Source organism: Oryctolagus cuniculus, chromosome 7 (genome assembly GCF_964237555.1).
Source record: "Oryctolagus cuniculus chromosome 7, mOryCun1.1, whole genome shotgun sequence".
In the NCBI taxonomy this organism is placed as follows: Eukaryota; Metazoa; Chordata; class Mammalia; order Lagomorpha; family Leporidae; genus Oryctolagus; species Oryctolagus cuniculus.
In genome coordinates, this window is record NC_091438.1 from 78,360,736 (window position 1) to 78,383,193 (window position 22,458).

Sequence of the window (22,458 nt, forward strand, 5' to 3'; positions counted from 1 at the left end):
TGTTCTGTAGGTCTGAAAAGTGAATGAATATATGGAAATTAAAGTTTAAAATATTTTTTAAAGATTTATTTATTTATTTGAAAGAGTTACACAGAGAAGAAGAGACAGAGAGAAATTAAAGTTTAAAATATTTTTTTTAAAGATTTATTTATTTATTTATTTGAAAGAGTTACACAGAGAAGGAGAGGCAGAGAGAGAGAATGAGAGAGGTCTTCCATCCGCTGGTTCACTCCCCAGTTGGCTGCAACTGCCAGAGCTGCGCTGATCCAAAGCCAGGAAGCCGGGAGCTTCTTCCTGGTCTCCCACGTGGGTGCAGGGGCCCAAGGACTTGGGCCATCTTCTGCTGCTTTCCCAGGCCATAGCAGAGAGCTAGATTGGAAGTGGAGCAGCTGGGACTCAAACTGGTGCCCATATGGGTTGCAATAGGCCATGGCTTTACCTGCTGCATCACAGCGCTGGCCCTAAAGTTTAAAATATTTTTAAAAACATAATAATGTTTTATTTCTGTAGTGACAAACTGTTATTTAAAACTTTTACAAATTTTTTTTTTTTTGCTTTTCAGAAAACGCAAAACGATAAATGGTTTACAGGACCACAGCTGATTTCTCTGCTGGATTTGGTGCTCTCCCTCCCAGAGGGTGCTGAAACGGATTTACTGCAAAACTCAGACAGGTGAGGTGACCACTACTGGAGTGCACATGGTAAACACCTAAACTAATAAAAATGTGTTTTCCTGTGATTTTATAATCTAGGGGGTTACTTCATAAAATTAGATAGCAAGCTTCCTATGTAAGTGATTTGATAAATGTACAGAAACCTGTTTTTCCCAGATTAATGACCAGCATTGTAATTTTATATCTTTGTTGCAATCACCATTCCACAGATGTTGGCAACTGCAGCATTTGTAACTAAAACTAAGAATCACATGCCTATAACTGATAAAAAAGCTTATGTGTTTAGGTTTTGTTGTTTTTATTTTCCAGGTCATTTTTTAAAATATAGAACATATAATTTAGTAAACCACAGTAGTCATTGACAAATGATTTTAAACATTTATAAAAGAAATCTTAAAATTCAAACAAGAGATGATGCTGTCAAATATTAAAGATAACAAGATTCTGTTGAAGAAAAAGATAGTAACTTTCACAGTTGAACTCTGTGAACTTAAATGTAAACAAGAGTGTTACTACAACTCCAAAACATACATTGAATATAATTTTTAATGGCAAACATAATTATCAAAATGTACACAAGATTTTAATACACATTGAAATTGCTGTTGATTATATGAAGCTATAAGTAACAAATATATGTTTAATTAACAGGATTATGGCATCATTAAATTTGCTGAGATATTTGATTATCAAAGATAATGAAAATGACAATCAAGTAAGTGAATTATTTGATGAAGAAACTGTGAGTATATTTCGAATTTGTAAGGAATGTCTCAGATGTTCTTGATTACTATTTACGTAGGCCAATATGTAATATTTTACCAAGTTACAAAGGCTGGAAAAAGTGCCAACAATTATTCTAAAACCTGAAGTTAACTCCCAGGAGCATTTACTATCCCAAATAGAGCTTCCCTTCCCTTTTCCTTTCCTGCTGTACCTGTGCTCTTTCTTTTTTTAAAGGTAATTTTTTGTTTATTTGAAAGTCAGAGTTAGGGAGAGAGATCTTTCATTCACTCCTTAGATAACCACAATGGCCAGGGCTGGGCCAGGTTGAAGCCAGGAGCTAGGAACTACATCCAGGTCTCCCACACGGGTGCAGGGGCCCAGGGACTTGGGCCATCTTCCACTGCTTTCTCAGTCCATAGCAGAGAACTATTAATCGGAAATGGTGCAGCCAGGATACAAACTGGTAAAGGCAACTTTACCTTCTACACCATAATGCCAGCCCCTGCTCTTTTTTTTTTTTTTTTTAAAGCAGTGTTTTTTTCTTTTCTCTTTTTAATTTATTCATCTGAAAGGCAGGTTGACAAAGAGAGACACAGAGATACTTTCCATCTTTTGGTTCTCTTTCCAAATGGCTACAACAACCAGGGCTGGGCCGAGCCAAAGGCAGGAGCCGGGAACTCCATCCTGGTCTCCCCCATAGGTGGCAGGGGCCCAGACAATTGGGCCGTCTTCTGTTGCCTTCCCAGGCCCATTAGCAGGGAGCTGGATCAGAAGCAGCTCTGCTTATGCTCTTTTGCTGAAAGTAGTGCTTAGCCTTATCGGGTTGTTTAGTTGCAGGTCCTAAGTTAATTATCCTTGTGGAACGCAGCATATATTTGGGTGTCCTGTTCAGTTTTTTCTGCCTATAGTTCATGATTTAAATCTGAGCTATATAAAAGAAAATCATCTGATATTTTGCTTCATCAAATATGACAAATTGAAGTATTCTCAGCACTAAAACCGAATTTGTTAACAGCACCTTTTGGATAATGTGTAGGAAGTTGAATTTTTTTAATAGCTCATCATTAAAAGTGTTCAATAAATAGAAAAGTATTTGAGGGAGATGTGTAATGCCATAAAATTATATTAACTTTTTATCTTCTCTCTTTCTACTTACCCTGTTCTAATAATTTCTTTCCCTAAATGTCACCTTCATTAACTATAACTACTTGAATCATGAGTTGCTGATGTTTTCTTAAGAAAATAATAAAGATGCCAAAAATATTTTCTACATCAAGTAAATTCACTATTTAGGGTAAAAAGTTTCTGGAAAAGGTAGAAAATTCCTTTCCTCTGGACAGATGTATATCCATCTTTAGCCAAAACTGGTTAGTTCTATCAGTACCAGGTGCAGTCTTGTTTAGCATTTGATTGTGATTCACAGTGTTATAGGAAGCTGTTTTCCCCTTTTCATAGATAATGTAGGCACAGCACAGCAAAGACATTAATTTGCACAGGGGCACATATTTTAGTACGTTTGAGACAGCTATAACTGTAGACAGTGTGGCCCAAACTTTTGAAATCCAGCTAAATCTTGAATCCTTAAGGAACTTCTAATAAAAATAGAAAAAATACAACTTAAAATTCAGCAAGAGTAGAGACTGAGGCTTTAGGAAGGTGTCCAGAGGGTAAACTGTAAGTCTTGTGTTTGGTTTTGTTTGTTTTTTTACTATTTTAGCAATCAGAAAAGGTTCCATAAGAAATAATCTGGGCCTGGTGGTGTGGTACAGTGAGTTAGCCGCCACTGTCAATGCCAGCATCCCACAGAGGAGGGCCAATTTGAGTCCCAGCTGCATAGCTTCTGATAACACTTCCCTACTAATGTACCTAAAAAGGCAGCAGATGATGGCCCAACTACTTGGACCCCTGTCACACACATGAAGGGCTTGGATGGAGTTCTTGCTCCTGGCTTTGGCCTGGCCTAACCCTGGCTGTTGCAGCCATTTGGGGAGTGAACCCATGTATGGAAGATTGACTTGCTCTTTGTCTCTCTCCCTCTGGTGGCCTTTCAAATAAATAAATAAATCTTTAAAAATAAATTAAAAGAAATACTGTAATTTGCTTGACAGGAAGAAAAGGAATCTTGTAAATTAGGAGTGATAGATTCTTAGGTCTGGAGCACTCTGGTGCAGAGGCAGCAGATGGCTCTCTCCCTAGAGAGGGAAGACATGGCAGCAGCTTGGTATTCTGCACTGTTTTGCTGTGACCCACAGATGATGCCTCACTTCTGTTTGGCATGAACATTTTATAGTACAGTAAGAGCTACAACCACCTTCCAAAGATTATGTTCTTATTTAATGGTTTTTCAAAAAATTTTCTTAGAGATCAGATACTCCAAATAGTTGTCATGTAAATTACTGTAAGAATTACTGTTCCAGGTAAATTAGCAAAAATACTCATCCAAGATGACAAGCTGACATCTTTGAGGCAGCTTTTGCCTGTTTATCATGGAAGCATTTCTCCCAAGTGTATTTACATAGCTGTATACATAAATGAGAGACAAATGTGTCCACTATGGTTAATTAGTAAGTAACAGCTTCTGAGATTTTAGAAATTTTGGTTAAAAGAGAAACAAAAGGATACTCCAGTGATGCTAATTTTTGGGTATTTGATTCAAAAGGACTCATACCTGTAACTTTTTGACAAGTTGAGTGTGCTGAGTTGGAAACTGAAAAGCATTTGGAAAGGTGTACAGGAAAATTTAAAAACGAACAGAATCATTCAAATACAAAGACAATAAAGTGATTCATAATTGAATACTAATACATTTTTCCCTGGTATTTTCAGTTACTGTCAACTGATATACTCCTTGCCTAAGCTGTTCTCTCCTCTCTCTGCTGTCTTATGCCTCTTGATCTCTTTGACTAAGTTACAGACACCAACTTCCACACTCAGTTTCACATAACTTTTCTTGAATCTTATAGTATAAATCATCCCCCATCTCTACTGTTAAAACCAACTTATAAATATGTACGATTATTACATGTTAATAGAAAAATATAAAACCCTTACAGATTGTTAAAAAATACTTTTTAAAAAACTTTTTAAAAAATTTGAGAGGCAGAGTTAGAGAGAGGGTGAGACAGAGAATCTTCCATCCATTGGATTCTTCCATCCATTTCACTTCCCAAATGGCTGCAACGGCTGGGGCAGGACCAGGCCAAAGCCAGGGGCCTAGAACTTCATCCAAGTCTACCATGTGCATGCAGGGACCCAAGCACTTGGACCATCTTCTGCTGATTTTCCCAGGCAAATTAGCACGGAGCTGGATTGGAAGTGAAGCAGCTACGACTTGAACAGGCCCTCACGTGGGATGCCAGCATTGCAGGCACCAGCCTAACTTGCTGTGCCACAAGTGCTAGTCCCAAAAAACAACTTACATTTTATACTTCATGTGCTTTATTTGGTGGGTACTTTTGTAATTGTTTTGATTTACCATTACTTATTCTAATACACAGGCGATAATCATAATATCCTTTACCTTTTGTCTTGTCTACTTATATCCTTTTTCAGTTTGTTATGGTAATATGATTACTTATTCTAATACACAGGCGATAATCATAATATCCTTTACCTTTTGTCTTGTCTACTTATATCCTTTTTCAGTTTGTTATGGTAATATGATTACTTATTCTAATACACAGGCGATAATCATAATATCCTTTACCTTTTGTCTTGTCTACTTATATCCTTTTTCAGTTTGTTATGGTAATATGTAAATGAAAGCAGGGTCAAAGGAAACAGATGCCGAGTGAAAGGATATGTGTGTTTTCAGTTTTGGATTCTTACCTAGTTCTTCCCTATAACTTGACTTTTCCTAGTGGTAGAGGAGGAAAGGATGTATATGATAGTCATTAATGTGACCAGTTATTCACAGCTGTGTGTAGATTTTATCTGGAGGGCTATAGTAGTGAAATATATACTGCTTGGATCAAAAAAGTTCATTTCAACATAGGTTTTCAAGAGTTCCTAAGGTGTTTTTTTTTTTTAACCTATTTTCCTGGGTAAGATTATCTGGAAATAGTAATAATGGATTTTCTTTTTTAAATGAAGACTTCATGACTCCCCTCTTTTAGTATTTAGCAGCAGATGTTCTTGATACAGAAATCTCTGAAGAGCTTCCTGTTAGAAGAGTTTCCATCAATAGGGAAGGGAATGATCTTACAGAACTAAGTCTATGGCAAGGTATCAATTGAAAGATCAAGGTGTGAAAGTATAAGGTAGAATCATTGTTGGCTTAGAGGGGAGGAGAAATGTTTCAGACTGTGGATCATCATCAGATAATTTGTTCGTGGATAAAACTCGCATGTTAAAGACTTTCAAACCAGGAGTCTGTCCCAGTGACGCAGTAAAGCACACGGTGTACTGCAGACATTTTTGTTTCAGCCAGTGCTGTTTGTTTTGATGGGTATGTACATAACGACTGGATGTATTAGACAGTTTACCTGGAAAAACAAGGACCATGTGTCATTCATTTTTGTTCCTCCTACTGTTAATGCCTGTTTTGTAATAGTAGGCAATTGATAAATGTTAAACCAATTAACTAATTTTTTTCCTTAATTCTGAGCAGACTGGAGTGTGGACAGAACTTGGAAAGATTGAGAATAATTTCTTAAAACCACTCCATACAGGACTTAACATGTCAAAAGCACATTATGAAGCAGAAATTAAAAACAGTCAAGAAAATAGCCAAGGTTGGTAGTGTGCAATTTTCAGTGAGATCTAAAAATTACTTAAATTTTGGAAGTATTGTATTATATTCAAAATAAAAAACTGGTTTTATTTTGTATTTGTTTACTTTCTACCAAACAAGGGACTGACAGCTTAGACATTTTTCCTTAAAATGATTCATAGAAGATCTGTGAGTCAATTAACACTGAGATGGGGTTAGTGAAGATTTATGCCGAATTGAGTGTAATTAAGAACCTAATTGTATTGCAGGTATTTTAGTGTGGGTTTCATTGTACTTCCTTCAGTATTACTGAGTCACCCATCTTAGCCCTGAATAAATGTGTACAAATTATGGAAAAGAAGTTTTTAAGTCAGTGATTCTATAGTAATCATAGGAACACTTCAGTTTATATAGTGGTTTTTTTGTAATAGGCAGTACAGGTTGAGTATGTCTTATTCAAAATGCTTAGGACCAGAGTGTCTCAGATTTTAGAAATTTTTATCATTAGTATTATGAAATATCTGCATAGACTTTACCCCAGTTAAATACTCCTAATCTCAAAAATCCCAAATCCAGGTGCTCCAGGATCTGAAACCTTTCAAGTGCCAATATAATTCAAACACTTTTGGATTTAAAGCATTTCAGATTTCAGCTGGGGATGTTTAACCTGTACTATAAACTTGTCCTTTTTAGTGTTCCTGCTTTAATTTTGATTATATACTTGGAAAAAAAAGTTTTATGCACCTTATACATACCAAAATAGTTATTTACATGAAAAATGTTCATTCATACTTCCTAATTTTGGTAATTTGCTTACAGCTTGATTTAAATATACCCTGGGCTGTTGAACAGTAAAGACTCAAAAATTTACACAGCTGACACAATTTATGATGCTGCTGCTGACGATCAGAGAGGCAGAGCTCCCATAGTGGTTTACTACACAGAAGCCTCAACAGTGGGGGCCAGGCCGGGGCCAGAACTGGAAACCCAATCCATGTGTCCCACCTGGGTAGCAAGGACCCAATTACTGGAACTAAGACCTGCTGCCTCCTAGAGTCTGCATTATCAGGAAGTTGGAATTGGGAGCCAGAGCCACTAACTGACCCCGTGCACTCTGATGTGGGATGGTGCTATCTCACCTGGCATCTTAACTGACAGGCTAAATGCCTGCCCAGACTTAATTCTGAGTTAGTGAATGATGAAAGTAGCTTATACATTTATTATTGAAATCTGAGAGTTGTTTTAATTGTTAAGTGTGACACGTGACTTTTCTCTTTTCTTACAGCGATACAGAAGTCTAAGGATCTCTGTTCTATAACTGTAGGTGGAGAAAAGATGCCAAATATGCCTCCGGAAATGCAGCTGCAGGTGATGAGACATTCTCCTTAGCTACATCCAGCTGACGTCTTTCCTCTGATCTGCTTTGCCTTGTGTTAAAGGCAAAATTAGTAACGCTAATTTTTCTTGGCATTGCAGGTCTTACATTCAGCCCTTTTCACATTTGATTTGATTGAAAGTGTACTGGCTCGAGTAGAAGAACTCATTGAAATAAAAACAAAGTCTACCTCTGAAGAAAACACTGGGATAAAGTAAAAGTTCTACTTCCTAAATAAAAACTAAGAAAATACTCTGTTTTCTATTATTTATTTAATACCTTTATAAAAATTTGTTTCTGTAAAAATTGAACTGCTAGAAATATAAATGTAGCCTTTTTCTTTTATCAGTTTCTATAATGACAGTGTGGATTCGTAGTTTTCTTTGGTTTTAAAAAGTTATCTAAAAAAAAAAAAAGTTATCTAATGGTATAAACAATGCCCGTATGTATATTCTAAACAATAATTTTGAAAATCCAATACAAGCTCATAATTTTGTATTAAAATTTCATTAAATGTTGTTGTCTTTATTAATATAACTGTAGTGAGTTTATAAAAATACCAATACACATTTTGCTCTACTTAGATGCTGTGTAACATTTTGGAAACCCTAGTTGTCAGTTGGTTTCACACACACTACTGTTCACCGTGCAGAAAGTTGTGAGTTCAGGCCTGTTGATTGCCTCTCTTAGAGTCTCCTGTTCCCTGCCTTAGGAGCAGTCTTAGGGAGCAGAGTCCCATTGCTGCCTCACCAGCAGAAGTTGCAATGTGAGAGCATCTGCAAAGATTCATTTCAAAGAAACTCGCTGCCCTGTGGAATGCCTAAAAATATAATATGATGCTTCTTTTAAGGAGCTAATTACAAAGTTCTGTAGTTTTATTTCTTACTAAATACTTATCTATCCAATTTGTATCTTTAAGAAACTGGATCTGGGTTTTATATGTATGTATTGCCTAAATATTATTAATGGAATCATCCAGCAAAATTGCTAAAATGAGATCACTTTTAATTGTATACAGGTTATTTCAAATTAAGCATTTTTAAAGTAAATACGTATTTGAACATTATAGTTTTTAGCAGGTCTAATTATTTTAACAATCTTCCAAAAGAACACTTACAATTGATACTCTAATTTGGAAAAATCGGATCATCATTTAGTTTTATCTTCTGAAGTGTTTTCCAGACAGGACTTTGCTCAATGATGTGAGCTTTAGCTGTTATCATTCTGTAGCAGATGTTACTGATGCATGGTTTGGAAGCAGTCTGGAAGAAGATAAAAGTGTGCAGCACTGTTTACATAAGGTATTTTACCAGATCATATCAAAAAAACATCTAACTTTGATTCATTCTGCAGACATCTCTTGATCAACTATGTGCTAAATATTACATACCAGAGTACTTGAAAAAGTTCATGAAAAATTTATATTAGAAAACTATTGGCCAGCGCTGCTGCTCACTAGGCTAATCCTTCGCCTGCGGCGCCGGCACCCTGGGTTCTAGTCCTGGTTGGGGTGCCAGATTCTGTCCCGGTTACTCCTCCTCCAGTCCAGCTCTCTGCTGTGGCCCGGGAGTGCAGTGGAGGATGGCCCAAGTGCTTGGGCCCTGCACCCACATGGGAGACCAGGAGAAAGCACCTGGCTCCTGGCTTCGGATCAGCGCAGTACGCCGGCTGTAGCGGCCATTTGTCGGGTGAACCAATGGAAGGAAGACCTTTCTCTCTGTCTCTCTCTCTCACTGACTAACTCTGCCTGTCAAAAAATAAATAAATAAATAAAAATTTAAAATTAAAAAAAAAACTATACACAGACATCAATTTTTTCTTGCACCAATATAAGTATCTTTTTTTTTCTTTTTTTTAAGATTTATTTATTTATTTGAAAGAGTTACACAGAGGGGAGAGGCAGAGAAAAAGTCTTCCATCCACTGGTTCACTCCTCAGTTGCTACAACAGCTGGAGCTGAGCTAATCCAAAGCCAGCAGCCAGGAGTTTCTTCTGGGTCTCCCACGTGGGTGCAGGGTCCCAGAGACCCAGACCATCTTCCACTGCCGTAGCAGAGAGCTGGATCGGAAGAGGAGCAGCTGGGACTCGAACCAGTGCCCATATGGGATGCAGGCACTGCAGGCGGTGGCTTTACCCACTATGCCACAGCCCCGGCCCCAAAATAAGTATCTTTTTAAAAATTTGAGGGGCAGGCACTGTGGTGTAGCAGGAAAAGCCACTATGTGGCACTGGCATCCCATATGGGCACCCATTTTCTACTTCAATCCAGCTTCCTGCTAATGTGCCTGGGAAAGCAATGGAAGTGCTTGGGCCCTTGTACCCACGTGGAAGACCTGAAAGAAGCTCCTGGCTCCTGACTGGCCCAGCTCCAGCCATTGTGGCCATCTGGGGAGTGAACCAGTGGATGGAAGATCTCTATCTCTCCCTTTCTCCCTTTCTACTTCTGCCTTTCAAATAAATAAATCTTTTTGTAAAAAATTATTTGAAAGGCAGAGTTACAGAGAGATAGAAGGAGAGACACAAATCTTCATCTGCTGACCCATTCCCCAAAAGGCGGCACGGACGGGCTGGCCAGGCCAGGCAAAAGCCAGGAGCTTCATCCGGGTTCCCACACAGGTCACGGGCACAATCATTCAGGCCATCCTCCACTGCTTTCCCAGTGGAGCAGGGAGCAGGATCAGAAGTGGAGCAGCCAGGACTTGAACCCATGTCTGTATAGGATGCCAGCATTGGAGGCAGCAGTTTAACCCACAGTGCCAGCCAAAATAAATACTTTAATTCAATTTTTCCATAAACTTTTTGAAATACTTTCATATGTATAATAGGAAAATACCTGATCTCTAACTTGAAGGGATTAAAAACATGTAAGCCCTGAAGTGACTTGGTATAAGAATGTATAATGGGTGTATGTTCCAAGTATAAAGCTAAGAAACGCCTAACTCTGACTACAGAGGTGGTGGTGGCTGGGCAAACTTCATAGAGGAGGACAAGCTTGAGAAGGAGATAAACATTTCATAAATTGTATCTGCACCCAACAGTTTGTGACTACAATCTGACCAGTATTTATACTGTAGGGTTTTAAGGAAGGTGTAAGTAACCTATGTGGCCAGCACAATATAAATATGGCCAAATGTTCTTTTGACCCAAATCCAAGTCATAAATGCATGGTGGCATGAGAAGTAAACTGTAAAGTAAGCTGTGAGAAATGCTGAAATAACTTCTCCAGGGGACAAGAAGCAGGCTGTTTTTCCGTCATTTGAAGTAAAAATGCCCTACAACACGTATGTGGATGAATGTGTCATTTGCTCCAGTGACTCACCTTAGCTATGGTGCTCATTAGATTAATTGCATTTACTGTGTTGTGTACTGGAAGTATCCGTAAGTTACTACCCAAGAATCTGAAAAGCAATTGATAAGTTTTATAGACCATATAATTTACTGACCAACATCTATTCTCTTAAATAGGTGGGAAGAGACAAAATCATATTACTTATTCATTCATGCCCTGCCTTATTCCACAGAGGGTTTCAGGTGGCTTTATAGCCAGAACTTAACTCATTAAAAAGTGTTCACTTTGGGTTTGGTGTTGTAGGAGAAGCCCATAAATCACCATAAACTCTGGAAACTTGTCTCCTGATTCATAGAATAGCTGTTTGGCCTGTTTCATTAAATATGACAGGTTAATATTAAATTTATCTTCCAGCAAAACAAAACACCTTCCCAGAAGAAATAAGAACCAAAGTAAAAGGGATGGTGCTGTGGCTTAGTAGGCTAAGCCTCCGCCTGCAGCACCAGCATCCCATATGGGCACCGGTTTGAGTCCTGGCTGCTGCTCTTCCAATCCAGCTCTCTGCTATGGCCTGGGAAAGCAGCAGAGGATGGCCCAAATCCTTGGGCCCCTGCACCCATGTGGGAGACACAGAGGAAGCTCCTGGCTTCAGATCCGCCCAGCTCTGGCTGTGGCAGCCATCTAGGGAATGAACCAGTGGATGGAAGACCCTCTGTCTCTCCCTCTGTCTGCAACTCTACCTCTCAAATTAATAAAATCTTAGGGAAAAAAAAAAAGTAAATTACAATTGAGTCATAGTGCCCTTCTTCCATACCTCTGCTGAATCCTGAATATCAGTTTCCATTCTTCAGGCCCATGGAGTGCTGCAGACAGAACTAAAAAACTATTTTGGTGAATACTAATAAACTTCTCAATTTTTGCTAGATAAAATTCTTCAGGTGACATAATGCATTCTTTAGCATCCATCAATAAAAATGCAACTCCTAGGAAATGAGAATGTAATATAAAATGTCACTGTGTCATATACATCAAATTTTGTAAAAAAAGCAAAATCCATAAAACATAGCATCTAGATTTATAAACATGAGAAGTAGAAACCACTATAACAATTCTTAACAAGAATTTAAAGGAAAAGCTGATTTGGTCAATTAATTATGTTGTTTCAGACTAAGGTACTGCACATGAAGGTAATGTCTAATTTTAGTTGAGATGAATTATATTTTAAATGTTAAGTTTTCAGGTTATAGTTGTTTTCAGCATTTACTGGCTTATTATAAAGAATATTAACAAAGGATACAGAGGGGCAGGCAGATGGGAGAGCTGCACAGGAAGCAGAGGGATTGTAGAAAGGGGCATGGGGCTTCAGTGCCCTCTCCAGCCTGCTGCCATCCAGGCACCTCCATGTGTTCAGCAACCAGAAATCCCCACAATAATTTTTTTTTTTTTTTTTTTTTGACAGGCAGAGTGGACAGTGAGAGAGAGAGAGAGAGAGAAAGGTCTTCCTTTGCCGTTGGTTCACCCTCCAATGGCCGCTGCAGCCGGCGCGCTGCGGCCGGCGCACCGCACTGATCCGATGGCAGGAGCCAGGAGCCAAGTGCTTTTCCTGGTCTCCCATGGGGTGCAGGGCCCAAGCACCTGGGCCATCCTCCACTGCACTCCCTGGCCACAGCAGAGGGCTGGCCTGGAAGAGGGGCAACCGGGACAGAATCCGGCGCCCCGACCGGGACTAGAACCTGGTGTGCCGGCGCCGCTAGGCGGAGGATTAGCCTAGTGAGCCGCGGCGCCGGCCTCCCCACAATAATTTTTAAAAGCTGGAAATCAACTAAAGAAAGGTAATCTTAAACCTTAATTTATTTCTTGTTGGAGAACTCTTTCTGTTAGAACATAAAGAATCATAAATTATTACAGTCAGTGAGCAGATAGTTGCAATTTCTGATCAGGTCCATAAGAATGATCTTGAAGGAAAGATTGATTTAATTATTATGCTTCGATATGATCTAAGGAAAGTGACTATGTGACAATATAATAATTGAATGAACTTGGCAATGTGTTATCTTCTCTGTAACATGGGAATAATTCTTTGTTAGGTTTGTCAGGATTGAATAAGATCATGTGTATAAAGTGGCCAAGGCACACAGTAGGTATTCACCAAAAACATTTCCCGTCTCCCTGGAGGACGCTCTTCAGCAGGGAGAATGAATTTGAGGCCAGTCCACATTCAGCCTGCAGGTCTACACTGAGGAGCTTTTCAAAGTGCCTGTTTTCTAAAACCTCTGCTAGAACAGAGGTCTGATGCTACCCTACTAAGAACATCCTTTACTTCACCTCTTGTGTCACTTCTATCATCTCCCAACAAGTAAGGTGGAGTTGCCCCTTCCCATCTCTCCGCCATCTTTGACCCTAATCTAATCTCTTCCTATATATACCTTGCCTATGACTCACAGCTATACCATTTTATGACTTTAGGAACACTTACTTGTTCACACATTGTTCTTTTAGTCAATATCTGTTTATATTATGTTCAGAAAATTCATATAAAATCATGACAGATTCTCAAAGTGTGGTAGAGGCCTGCCTTTGTCTTTTAATTAAACTTGTTTTTATCTACTATGATTAAAGTTGTGAAGAGGCCTCACCAAGGTCAGACAGAAAAAAGAAACTTACCCTGGAAATGGAATGTGGTCATCATCTGCTTGCCTATGAATGCTTCAACTGTAGTTACTACCTGCTTTTATGAAACCGTTTCAGGTTCTGCTTGCTAGTATAGAACAATGGTATTAACCCTTGTCAGACAGCGTATGGCTCAGTGTGGGTGTAGAAAAAAAATCATTATATATGTGTGGTTTTATATCAATTCCTGTGGCCACCACATAACATTAGGATAACCAATCAAATGGATGCACATAACCATATAAGGGAGACCTTTCTCTCTGTCTCTCCCTCTGTCTGTAACTCTCTCTCTGAAATAAATAAATAAGCAAATCTTCTTAAAAAATACATTTTACAATTGGCTATATGCTCTTCTTTTGCAGCAACAACAACATTTTGTACATTTACCTCTCTCAAAAGACACCTTAGGCTATTACACAGTTATTTAACTACAAAAATTATTAGAATTTATACCCATATTTCTATAAGAACCTTAAGGCACTTGGCAAATATACTGTACCAGAAAGGGAAAATATAATTGATCCATTCTCCACTGAATCTGAATACCGAATCTTGTGGCTCCGATTTTCTAGGGCAGTTGCAATTTCACGGCCCTTTTAAAAAATGTTCAGAAACACAAACTTTAAGACATGCTTATAATTTTTACTAAAGTAATGAAAAAAATCAGTTAAAGATTTGATCATCAAAAGACAAGCAATCTGCTTTCTATGGAAAAAAAACACTTCAAAAATAAAAGCAAAACATTTAGTCTTACTGAAACGCTGTAAGTGTGGAAGAATCATGTGCTACAGCTACTTGGGGAGAGAAGGTAAGGAGAGTATTGAAAAACTAAACCATAAGAACCACAGCAAATACAAACGTGTTCAAAAAAAACTGGAAACTGAATTTTGATATCCATTAATATGTAACTGTGGAAGACGGATAGTGTGGTATTTCTTGGTTGGCAGAACCACAAAGTACTAAATACACAGAATACCACACAAGACACAACCAGTTTTCCAATTCATCTATTTACAAGGCAGTTACGTCAGAAGGCTTTTAAAATGTTGTAAGTCTTAGGTCAGTCAGAAAACACATATGAAGACAGCAATAGGACTTGTGGTTTAAATAATATTTCAAAAATCACCTCATTTCCTATTCCAACCAAGCAGTTAGATCATATTACCCAAGATACTAGAATCTATGTGGTTGATAGTGTTTTCAGATTGGTTGAAATTCAAGCTTGTTAGTTTCCACGTGGATACAAATTCCCTAGGTGGTGGTGGTCATTTGGCTTAGCAGTTAAGATTCCATTTGGGCTGCTGCTTCCCAAACTGGAGTGCCTGCATTTGAGCCCTGACGCTGTTCCCCATTACTATTTCCTGCTAATGCACACCCTAGGAATCAGCTAATAATGGTTCAAGTAGTTGGGTCCCCGCCACCCATGTGGAAGACCTGAACTGAGTTCCTGGCTCTCAGCTGTGGCCTGGCCCCACTGCAGAGGTTGTGGGTATATGAGGAATAAACCAGTGGGTGGGAGCTCGCACTCTTATCTCCCTCCCCCTCAAAATAAATATATATTTTAAATTCCTTAGATTCTTATTTTATATTTTGTTTCAGTGCATGCGTATCAGCACATTGGCTGATATTTATGTATAAAACATATGCTTCTTTTTCTTCCTAAAGAGTGTTTTTGTGCTACTTAAATCTTGATCTAGAGTTCAACTATGGTTCTTTTCTTCTGCTGTTTTAAAATTATACACTGCTTCCAGCAATGGCAGATTAAGTAATATAGGTCAACCCTCCTTCTGAAGGCAACTCGAAAAATTGGGCTAGAAAAAAACTGATTTTTTTTTTTTTTTTTGAACCTACTTGAATGCATCAGAAAGCTAGCAGGAATAGCGAACAAATATAAGACCAAGATCCATACAGGAATTCAAAGATACGAGCCCAACATTTAGGCCATTTCTTCCCTGAGGGCATCTGTCAATTCAGGAAGAGGCAGAAGAGAGGCTGAACAGAGCTTTTGACAAAAGTAGAACAGCTCTCACAGGGACTGAAGCCCAGCTTCAAACCATTTCAATCCTTGCAGTTGTATTAAGGTGATACTACTGAATTACTAGTGCTACCAGCACCTTGCAGAAACACTCCCTAGAGAAACCTCTCTCTCCCTCCTTTAAAGATTTGTGTATTTGCATGGCAGAGTGACAGACACATACAGAGAGAGGGGAGAGATCTGAGAGAGAGAGAGAGAGAGAGAGAGAGAGAGAGAGAGAGAGTCTTCCATTTGCTGATTCACTCCTCAAGAACAGTCAGGGCTGGGCGAGGCTGAAGTCAGGAGCCAGGAACTCCATTCTGGTCCTCCACATGGGTGGCAGGAGCCTAAGTACTTAGGCTGTCATCTGCTGCCTTTCCAGACATATTAGCAAGAAGCTGGATTGCAAGTGGAACACCTGGGTCCTGAACTGGCACTCCATCATGGATGCCAGTGTCCCAAGCTGTAGTCTTAACCCACTGCATCACAATGCTGGCCCTAGATTATGTCTTATGTAGTCTTCCCTGACTGCTAAAAAAGGTAAAATTTGGGGGCCTTCTTAATCAGGTCTCTTCATCTGAATTACAAAATAAAAACAATTTTGAGTGACTATTTTCTCAATTCTCCCAAAACTAGTGCCATTCTGCATACACTGAAGGTTAAAATTCATCATATCTATACCTGAGGGTGTGGGTTGCTAGATTTAGGAAATAAAAATATAGAACACCCTGATAAATTTGAATTACAAACTGACAACATAAATTTTGTATATGCACATATTTCATGCAATATTTGAGATATACTAACACTAAATTTATTAAGATTTTATTTATTTGAGAGGTACACAGTTACAGACAGTGAAAGAAACAGAGAGAAAGGTCTTCCTTCCATTGGTTCACCCCCCAAAATGGCCCCTACGGCCGGAATTATGCCAATCCGAAGCCATGAGCCAGGTGCTTCTTCCTGGTCTCCCATGTGGATGCTGGGGGCCAAGCACTTGGGCCATCCTCCACTGCCTTCCCGGGCCACAGCAGAGAGCTGGACTGGAAGCGGAGCATACGGGACTAGAACCCAGTGCCCATATGGATGCCGGCGCCTCAGGTGGAGGATTAGCCAAGTGAACCACGGTGCCAGCCCCCTAAATTTATTATTTTTAACTGAACTTCAAATTTAACAAGTCTCCTATGTGTTATCTGGAAAATATTTAGAGCATTAGTGGCTTATCTGTCTTACAGAATCCAGACTTCTTTAGAAGAAAATAACACTAATCTAGGCCCCAAATTATTTCTACAATTTCTCAAATAAAAATTCTAACAATCAAAAATAATCAGGGGTAGGTGCTGTGGCTTAGTGGGTAAAGCTGCTGCCTGTGGCGCCTGCTTCCCATACGGGTGCCAGTTCGAGTCCCGGCTGCTCTACTTCCAATCCAGCTCTCTGCTCTGGCCTGGGAAAGCAGCAGAAGATGGCCCAAGTGCTTGGGCCCCTGCACCCACATGGGAGACCCAGAAGAAGCTCCTGGCTCCTGGTGGCTCCTGTCTTCGGATCGGCCCAGCTCCATCCGTTGCAACCATTTGGGGAGTAAACCAGTGGATAGAAGACCTTTCTCTCTGTCTCTCCCTCTGTCTGTAACTCAACCTCTCAAATAAATAAATCTTTTTTTTTTTTTTTTTTTTTTGACAGGCAGAGTTAGACAGTGAGACAGGTGTGACAGGTGTGAGTCAGGGAAGCTTACTAAAATTTGTCTTAAGTTTTTTAGGATTTATTTATTTATTTATTTGAAAGTCAGAGTTACAGAGAGAGAGGAAGAGACACAGAGACCTTCCATCCACTCGTTAAATTCCCCAGATGGCAGTAACAGCTGGGTCTGGGCCAGGCCAAAGCCAGGAGCCAGGAGCTTCTTCCAGGTTTCCCATGTGTGTGGCAGGGGCCCAAAGACACAGGTCATTAGCAAGGAGATGGATCAGAAGTGGAGCAACTGGGACATGAACCAGTGCCCATATGAGATACCAGCATTTAGCAGCTTTACCTGCTAAACTACAATGCTGGACCCTGCCTTACATCTTTTGAAGTGGAAAGAAACATATCAAGCAAACAACTAAAGAAATAAGACAAAGGTAAGAAGAGCAGGGACAAAAAGAATAACATGGAAAGGCATTCACACCTGAAGTTCTGATTCTTGTTACGATGAATCTGGAAGGTGTGTAGGAGTCAATTTGAGGACAGTGTTGGGAATAGCTGCTAGCAGATCATGTATGCTGTGCCAATGAATTTCACTCATATTCTATTGAGGAGATAACTAAAAGAAGGATAGTAAAAATAATAGCAGAAAATAATAAAGACAGAATTACAAAGTACTGAATTGAGAAAAAATAAGTTCAATAATTAATAGGGGAGCAGAGTTGTGGTGTAGCAGGTTAAGCTGCTGCCTGTGACACCAGCATCCTATACAGGTACAGGTTTGTGTCCTGGCTGCTCCACTTCTGATCCATCTCCTTACTAATGTATCTGGGAAAGCAGTGGAAAATGGCCCAAGTGTTTGTGCCCCTGAACCCACTTGGGAGGCCAGAATGAAGCTCCTGGCTTAAACCCAGCCCAGCCCTAGCCATTGTAGCCATTTGGTAGAGTGAACCAGTAGACAGAAGCTCACTTTTTCTCTCTCTCTGGCACTGTAACTCTGCCTGGTAAATAAATAAATCTTTCCAGCTATATGAAATATCTGAAAATAAAAACACAATTTATTAAATTTGTGAAAGTGGTTAGAGCAAAATGTATAGTATCGAATGAATGTTCGAAAAAGAAGAAAGATCTAAAAAAAAATCAATAAACTAAATCCTAGAACAGATGTCACGGCGCAGTGGGTTAAGCCACTGCTTAGAATACCTGTATCCCGTACTGGAGTGCTGGCTACTCCACTTCCAATCCAGCTTCATGCTAAAGCACTAGGGAAGGTGGCAAATGACAGATCAAGCACCTGGGTCCCTGCTACCCATATAGGAGATATGGACGGAACTCTAAGACCTGGCCCCGCCTTGGCTGTTTGAGGGCATTTGGGGCAGTGAACCAGCAGATGGAAGATCTCTCTCTCTTTTCCTTTCTGTCATTCTGTCTTTCAAATAAAAAAATAAAACTTTAAACACTAAAATTTCTACTTTAGAAAATTAGAAAAAGAAGAGCAAATTGAATCCAAAGTAAGCAGAAGGAAAGAAATAAGAAGAATTAGACCAGAAAGCAATGACATTGAAAAAAACAGGAAATCTAGGGCTGGCGCTGTGGCGCAGTGGGTAAAGTATAAAATAATTCTAATGTTTAAAAGGAAAGGCAAGGCCGGTGCCGCGGCTCACTAGGCTAATCCTCTGCCTGCGGCGCCAGCACTCTGGGTTCTAGTCCCGGTTGGGGCGCCGGATTCTGTCCCATTTGCTCCTCTTCCAGTCCAGCTCTCCACTGTGGCACGGGACGGCAGTGGAGGATGGCCCAAGTGCTTGGGCCCTGCACCCGCATGGAAGACCAGGAGGAAGCACCTGGCTCCTGGATTCAGATTGGTGCAGTGCGCGGCCGTAGTGGCCATTTGGGAGAAGAACCAACGGAAGGAAGACCTTTCTCTCTGTCTGTCTCTCACTGCCTAACTCTACCGGTCAAAAAAAAAAGGAAAGGCAAAAGACCCAGAATAATCAACACAGTATTGAAGGAGAGGAAGAAAGTCAGAGTTGATCTTACCTGATCTCAAGACTTACTAGAAAGCTACAGTAATCAAGACAGTGTGGTATTTCGGAGAGAACAGAGAAAATGATCACTGGAAAAGAACAGAGAGCTCAGAAATAGACCCACATAAATACAGTCAACTGATCTTTAACAAAGGAACAAAGGTAATACAGTGTAGCAAGTAGTTTTTTCAGACTTGAAATTAAAATGTAAAACTATAAAATTCCCAGAAGATAATTCCCAGAAAAATCCTAGATGACCCAGGGTTTAGCAATGACTTTCTAGACATAGCACCAAAGGCATTGTTTCATGAAAGAAGTAACTGATAAACTGGACTTCATTAAAATTAAAAATTCTGCTCTATGAAAGAAAGTATGACTAAGGCTGCCGCCTTCAGTGCCAGCATCCCATATGGGCACCGGTTTGAGTCCCAGCTGCTCCACTTCCAATCCAGTTCTATACTATGGCCTGAGAAAGCAGTAGAAGATGGCCCAAGTCCTTGGGCCCCTACACCGCATGGGAGACCTCCTAACTCCTAGCTCCTGGCTTTGGATCAGCTCAGCTCTGGCTGTTGCTGCCCTCTTGGGGGTGAACCAGCGGATGGAAGACTTCTCTCTCTCCCTCTGCTTCTGCCTCTCTGTAACTCTGCCTTTCAAATAAATAAATCTTTAAAAAATATAAAGTATGAATAGATTAAGACAAGCCATAGACTGGGAGAAAATATTTTAGAAGACACATTTGATAGGAGACTGCAATCCAAAAAATACAATAATCTCTAAAACTCAACAATAAAAATCCTTGATTTTTAAAAAAGGCCAAAGCCTTTAATAGGCATCTCATCAAAGACAGATGCATATACAGATGGCAAATAGGCATATGAAAAGGTGTTCCACATAATATGTCCATGAGATACTACCACTTACCTTTAGAATGCCAAAATTCAGAAACTGACGGGGCCAGCACTGTGGCGCAGCCTGGCCTGAAGTGCTGGCATCCCATATGGGTGCCGGTTCGAAACCCGGCTGCTCCTCTTCCAATCTAGCTCTCTGCTATAGCCTGGGAAAGCAGTAGAAGATGGCCCAAGTCCTTGGGCCCCTGCACCTGTGTGGGAGACCCGGAAGAAGCTCCTGGCTCCTGGCTTCGGATTGGCGCAGCTCTGGCCGTTGCAGCCAACTGGGGAGTGAACCATCAGATGGAAGACCTCTCTCTCTGCCTCTCCTCTCTCTGTGTAACTCTGACTTTCAAATAAATAAATCTTTAAAAAAAAAAAAAAGAACACTGACAACCCCAAATGTTGGCAAGGGTGTGGAGCAACAGTAACTCTCATTCACTGCTGATGGGAATGCATAGTACAGCCAAGCTGGAAGACCATTTGGTGGTTTCTTACAAAACTAACTACACTTTCACCAGCTATCACACTCCTTGCATTTATCCATAGGAATTTAAAACATAAGCCCTCACAAAAACTTGCATATGAATGTTTATGTCAGCTTTACTCATAACTGCCAAAACTTGTAGGCAACCACTATGTCTTGTAGTAAATGAACAAACTATAATACATTCAGATTTAGAATTATTATTAAGTCAAGGAATGGGTTATCAAATCATAACAAAACACAGAGGAAACTTAGATACATATTACTACTAAGTAAAAGAAGCCAATCTGAAAAGGCTGTGTACTGTATGATTCCAACTATATGACATTCTGGAAAAGGCGAAACTATGGAGACAGCAAATAGATGAGTGGCCACCAGGAACTGGGTGGTGCAGGAGAGATGAACAGGAGGGGCACAGAGGATTTTTTAATGTAGTGAAATTATTCTATACGTTACTCTAATAATGGATGCATATTATTAAATGTTTTCCAAATCCACAAATGTATAATGCCAATAGCGAACCCTAATGTAAACTATAGACTTTGGGTGATTATGCTGTGCCAACATGGATTTATCAATTTTTTTAAAAAAAATATTTATTTATTTTACTTGAAAGTCACAGTTACACAGAGAGAGGAGAGGGGGAGGGAGAGGAAGGGGGAGGGAGGGGAGGGTTGCAATGCCGACCGGCGCAGATCTGAAGGCAGGAGCCCAGAACTTCTTCCAGGTCTCCCATGCAGGTGCAGGGGCCCAAGGACTTGGGCCATCTTCCACTGCTTTCCCAGGCCATAGCAGAGAGTAGAGAGCTGGATCAGAAGTGGAGCAGCCAGGACCCAGTCTGGCGCCCATATGGGATGCCGGCACTGCAGGCAGCAGCTTTACCTGCTACGCCACAGCGCTGGCCCTAGATTCATTAATTATTAACACATATACTATTCTGGTGTGGGATGCTGGTAACGTGGGAGGCTCTGTATTTGAAGAGACAGAGAGTTTCTACTGCTAGAGTGCCAATAGAAAGCAGGATAAAATATAGGTAATTATCAAAGAAATAAAAATAAGTTTATGAGAAAACAGATATAAAATATTCTTATTTTGGTGCAAAATTTTATAAATTCATGGTTTTTTCAAAAATGTATTTTCCATGAATTTTTTGAAGATCCCTTATATAGGAAAAAAAATGGCCACTCTCTCTCTTCATCAAGTAAGTATAAAATATAAATTATACTTTTAATTTTGTTAAAAAAAAAAAAAAGTAAAACTTGAAATTGTTGGGGCCAGTGCTGTGGTGTAGCAGGTAAGGACACCGCCTGCAATGCCAGCATTCCATATGGCCACTGGTTCAAGTTCTGGCTGCTCCACTTCTGATCCAGCTCTCTGTTATAGCCTGGGAAAGCAGTAGAGGATAGTCCAAGTCCTTGGGCCCTTGCACCCACGTGGGAGACCCCGAAGAAGCTCCTGGCTCCTGGATTCAGATCAGTGCAGCTCTGGCCACTGTGGCCATCTGGGGAGTGACCCACCAGATGGAAGACCTCTCTCTCTCTCTGCCTTTGCCTCTCTGTAACTCTGCCTTTCAAATAAATCAATCTTTAAAAAAAAAGGTGATCCAAAATAGAAGGCCAGAGTCATATGAAAGAAAATGCAGCAAAAAAAAAAAAAAAAAAAAAAAAGAAAACATGAGTAAATCTAAACAAGTGCCAACTTTAAAAAAATAATATTTTGTGTAGTTAAAAACAGAATTAAAATATATAATAAAATATAATATTAAAAAAGTAAGAAATAAAAATGTTGTAAGATCCCTTTGCTGTTGAATAAAAGGCTAAAAGTATTTACTTTAGATTTTGTGGAGCTGAGTAGATGTTAAAATTTCTGGGAGAACTATTAAAAAGAAGAAACAGAGACTATAACTGCCAAAGCTAGTAAAGAA

General features: G+C 39.7%; 2 protein-coding genes across 10 annotated transcripts in view; one reads left to right on the forward strand and one right to left on the reverse strand.

Moving 5' to 3' along the window:
- The window catches only part of GLMN (glomulin, FKBP associated protein), a 39,775-nt gene extending 31,755 nt beyond the window's left edge, over positions 1–8,020 (forward strand). For all 4 annotated transcript variants that reach the window (XM_051857517.2, XM_051857520.2, XM_051857519.2 and 1 more), the window contains 5 exons: positions 563–672; positions 1,326–1,389; positions 6,010–6,133; positions 7,397–7,479; positions 7,588–8,020. In XM_051857517.2, coding sequence (XP_051713477.1) covers positions 563–672; positions 1,326–1,389; positions 6,010–6,133; positions 7,397–7,479; positions 7,588–7,704 — 498 coding nt within the window. In that variant the 3' untranslated portion in view covers positions 7,705–8,020. The remainder of the gene's footprint in view (positions 1–562; positions 673–1,325; positions 1,390–6,009; positions 6,134–7,396; positions 7,480–7,587) is intronic.
- C7H1orf146 (chromosome 7 C1orf146 homolog) overlaps positions 131–22,458 on the reverse strand; it is a 37,077-nt gene continuing 14,749 nt past the window's right edge. For 3 of the 6 annotated variants that reach the window (XM_017346090.3, XM_070078040.1, XM_051857525.2), the window contains exons 3-6: positions 13,945–14,038; positions 11,590–11,758; positions 10,806–10,884; positions 8,476–8,748 (exon numbers count right to left, since the gene is read on the reverse strand). In XM_017346090.3, the coding sequence (XP_017201579.2) occupies positions 8,614–8,748; positions 10,806–10,884; positions 11,590–11,758; positions 13,945–14,038 (477 nt within the window). In that variant the 3' untranslated portion in view covers positions 8,476–8,613. Of the gene's footprint in view, positions 462–8,475; positions 8,749–10,805; positions 10,885–11,589; positions 11,759–13,944; positions 14,039–22,458 lie in introns of those variants that run through there. The other 3 variants (XM_070078039.1, XM_070078041.1, XM_070078042.1) reach the window with 2 other exon arrangements.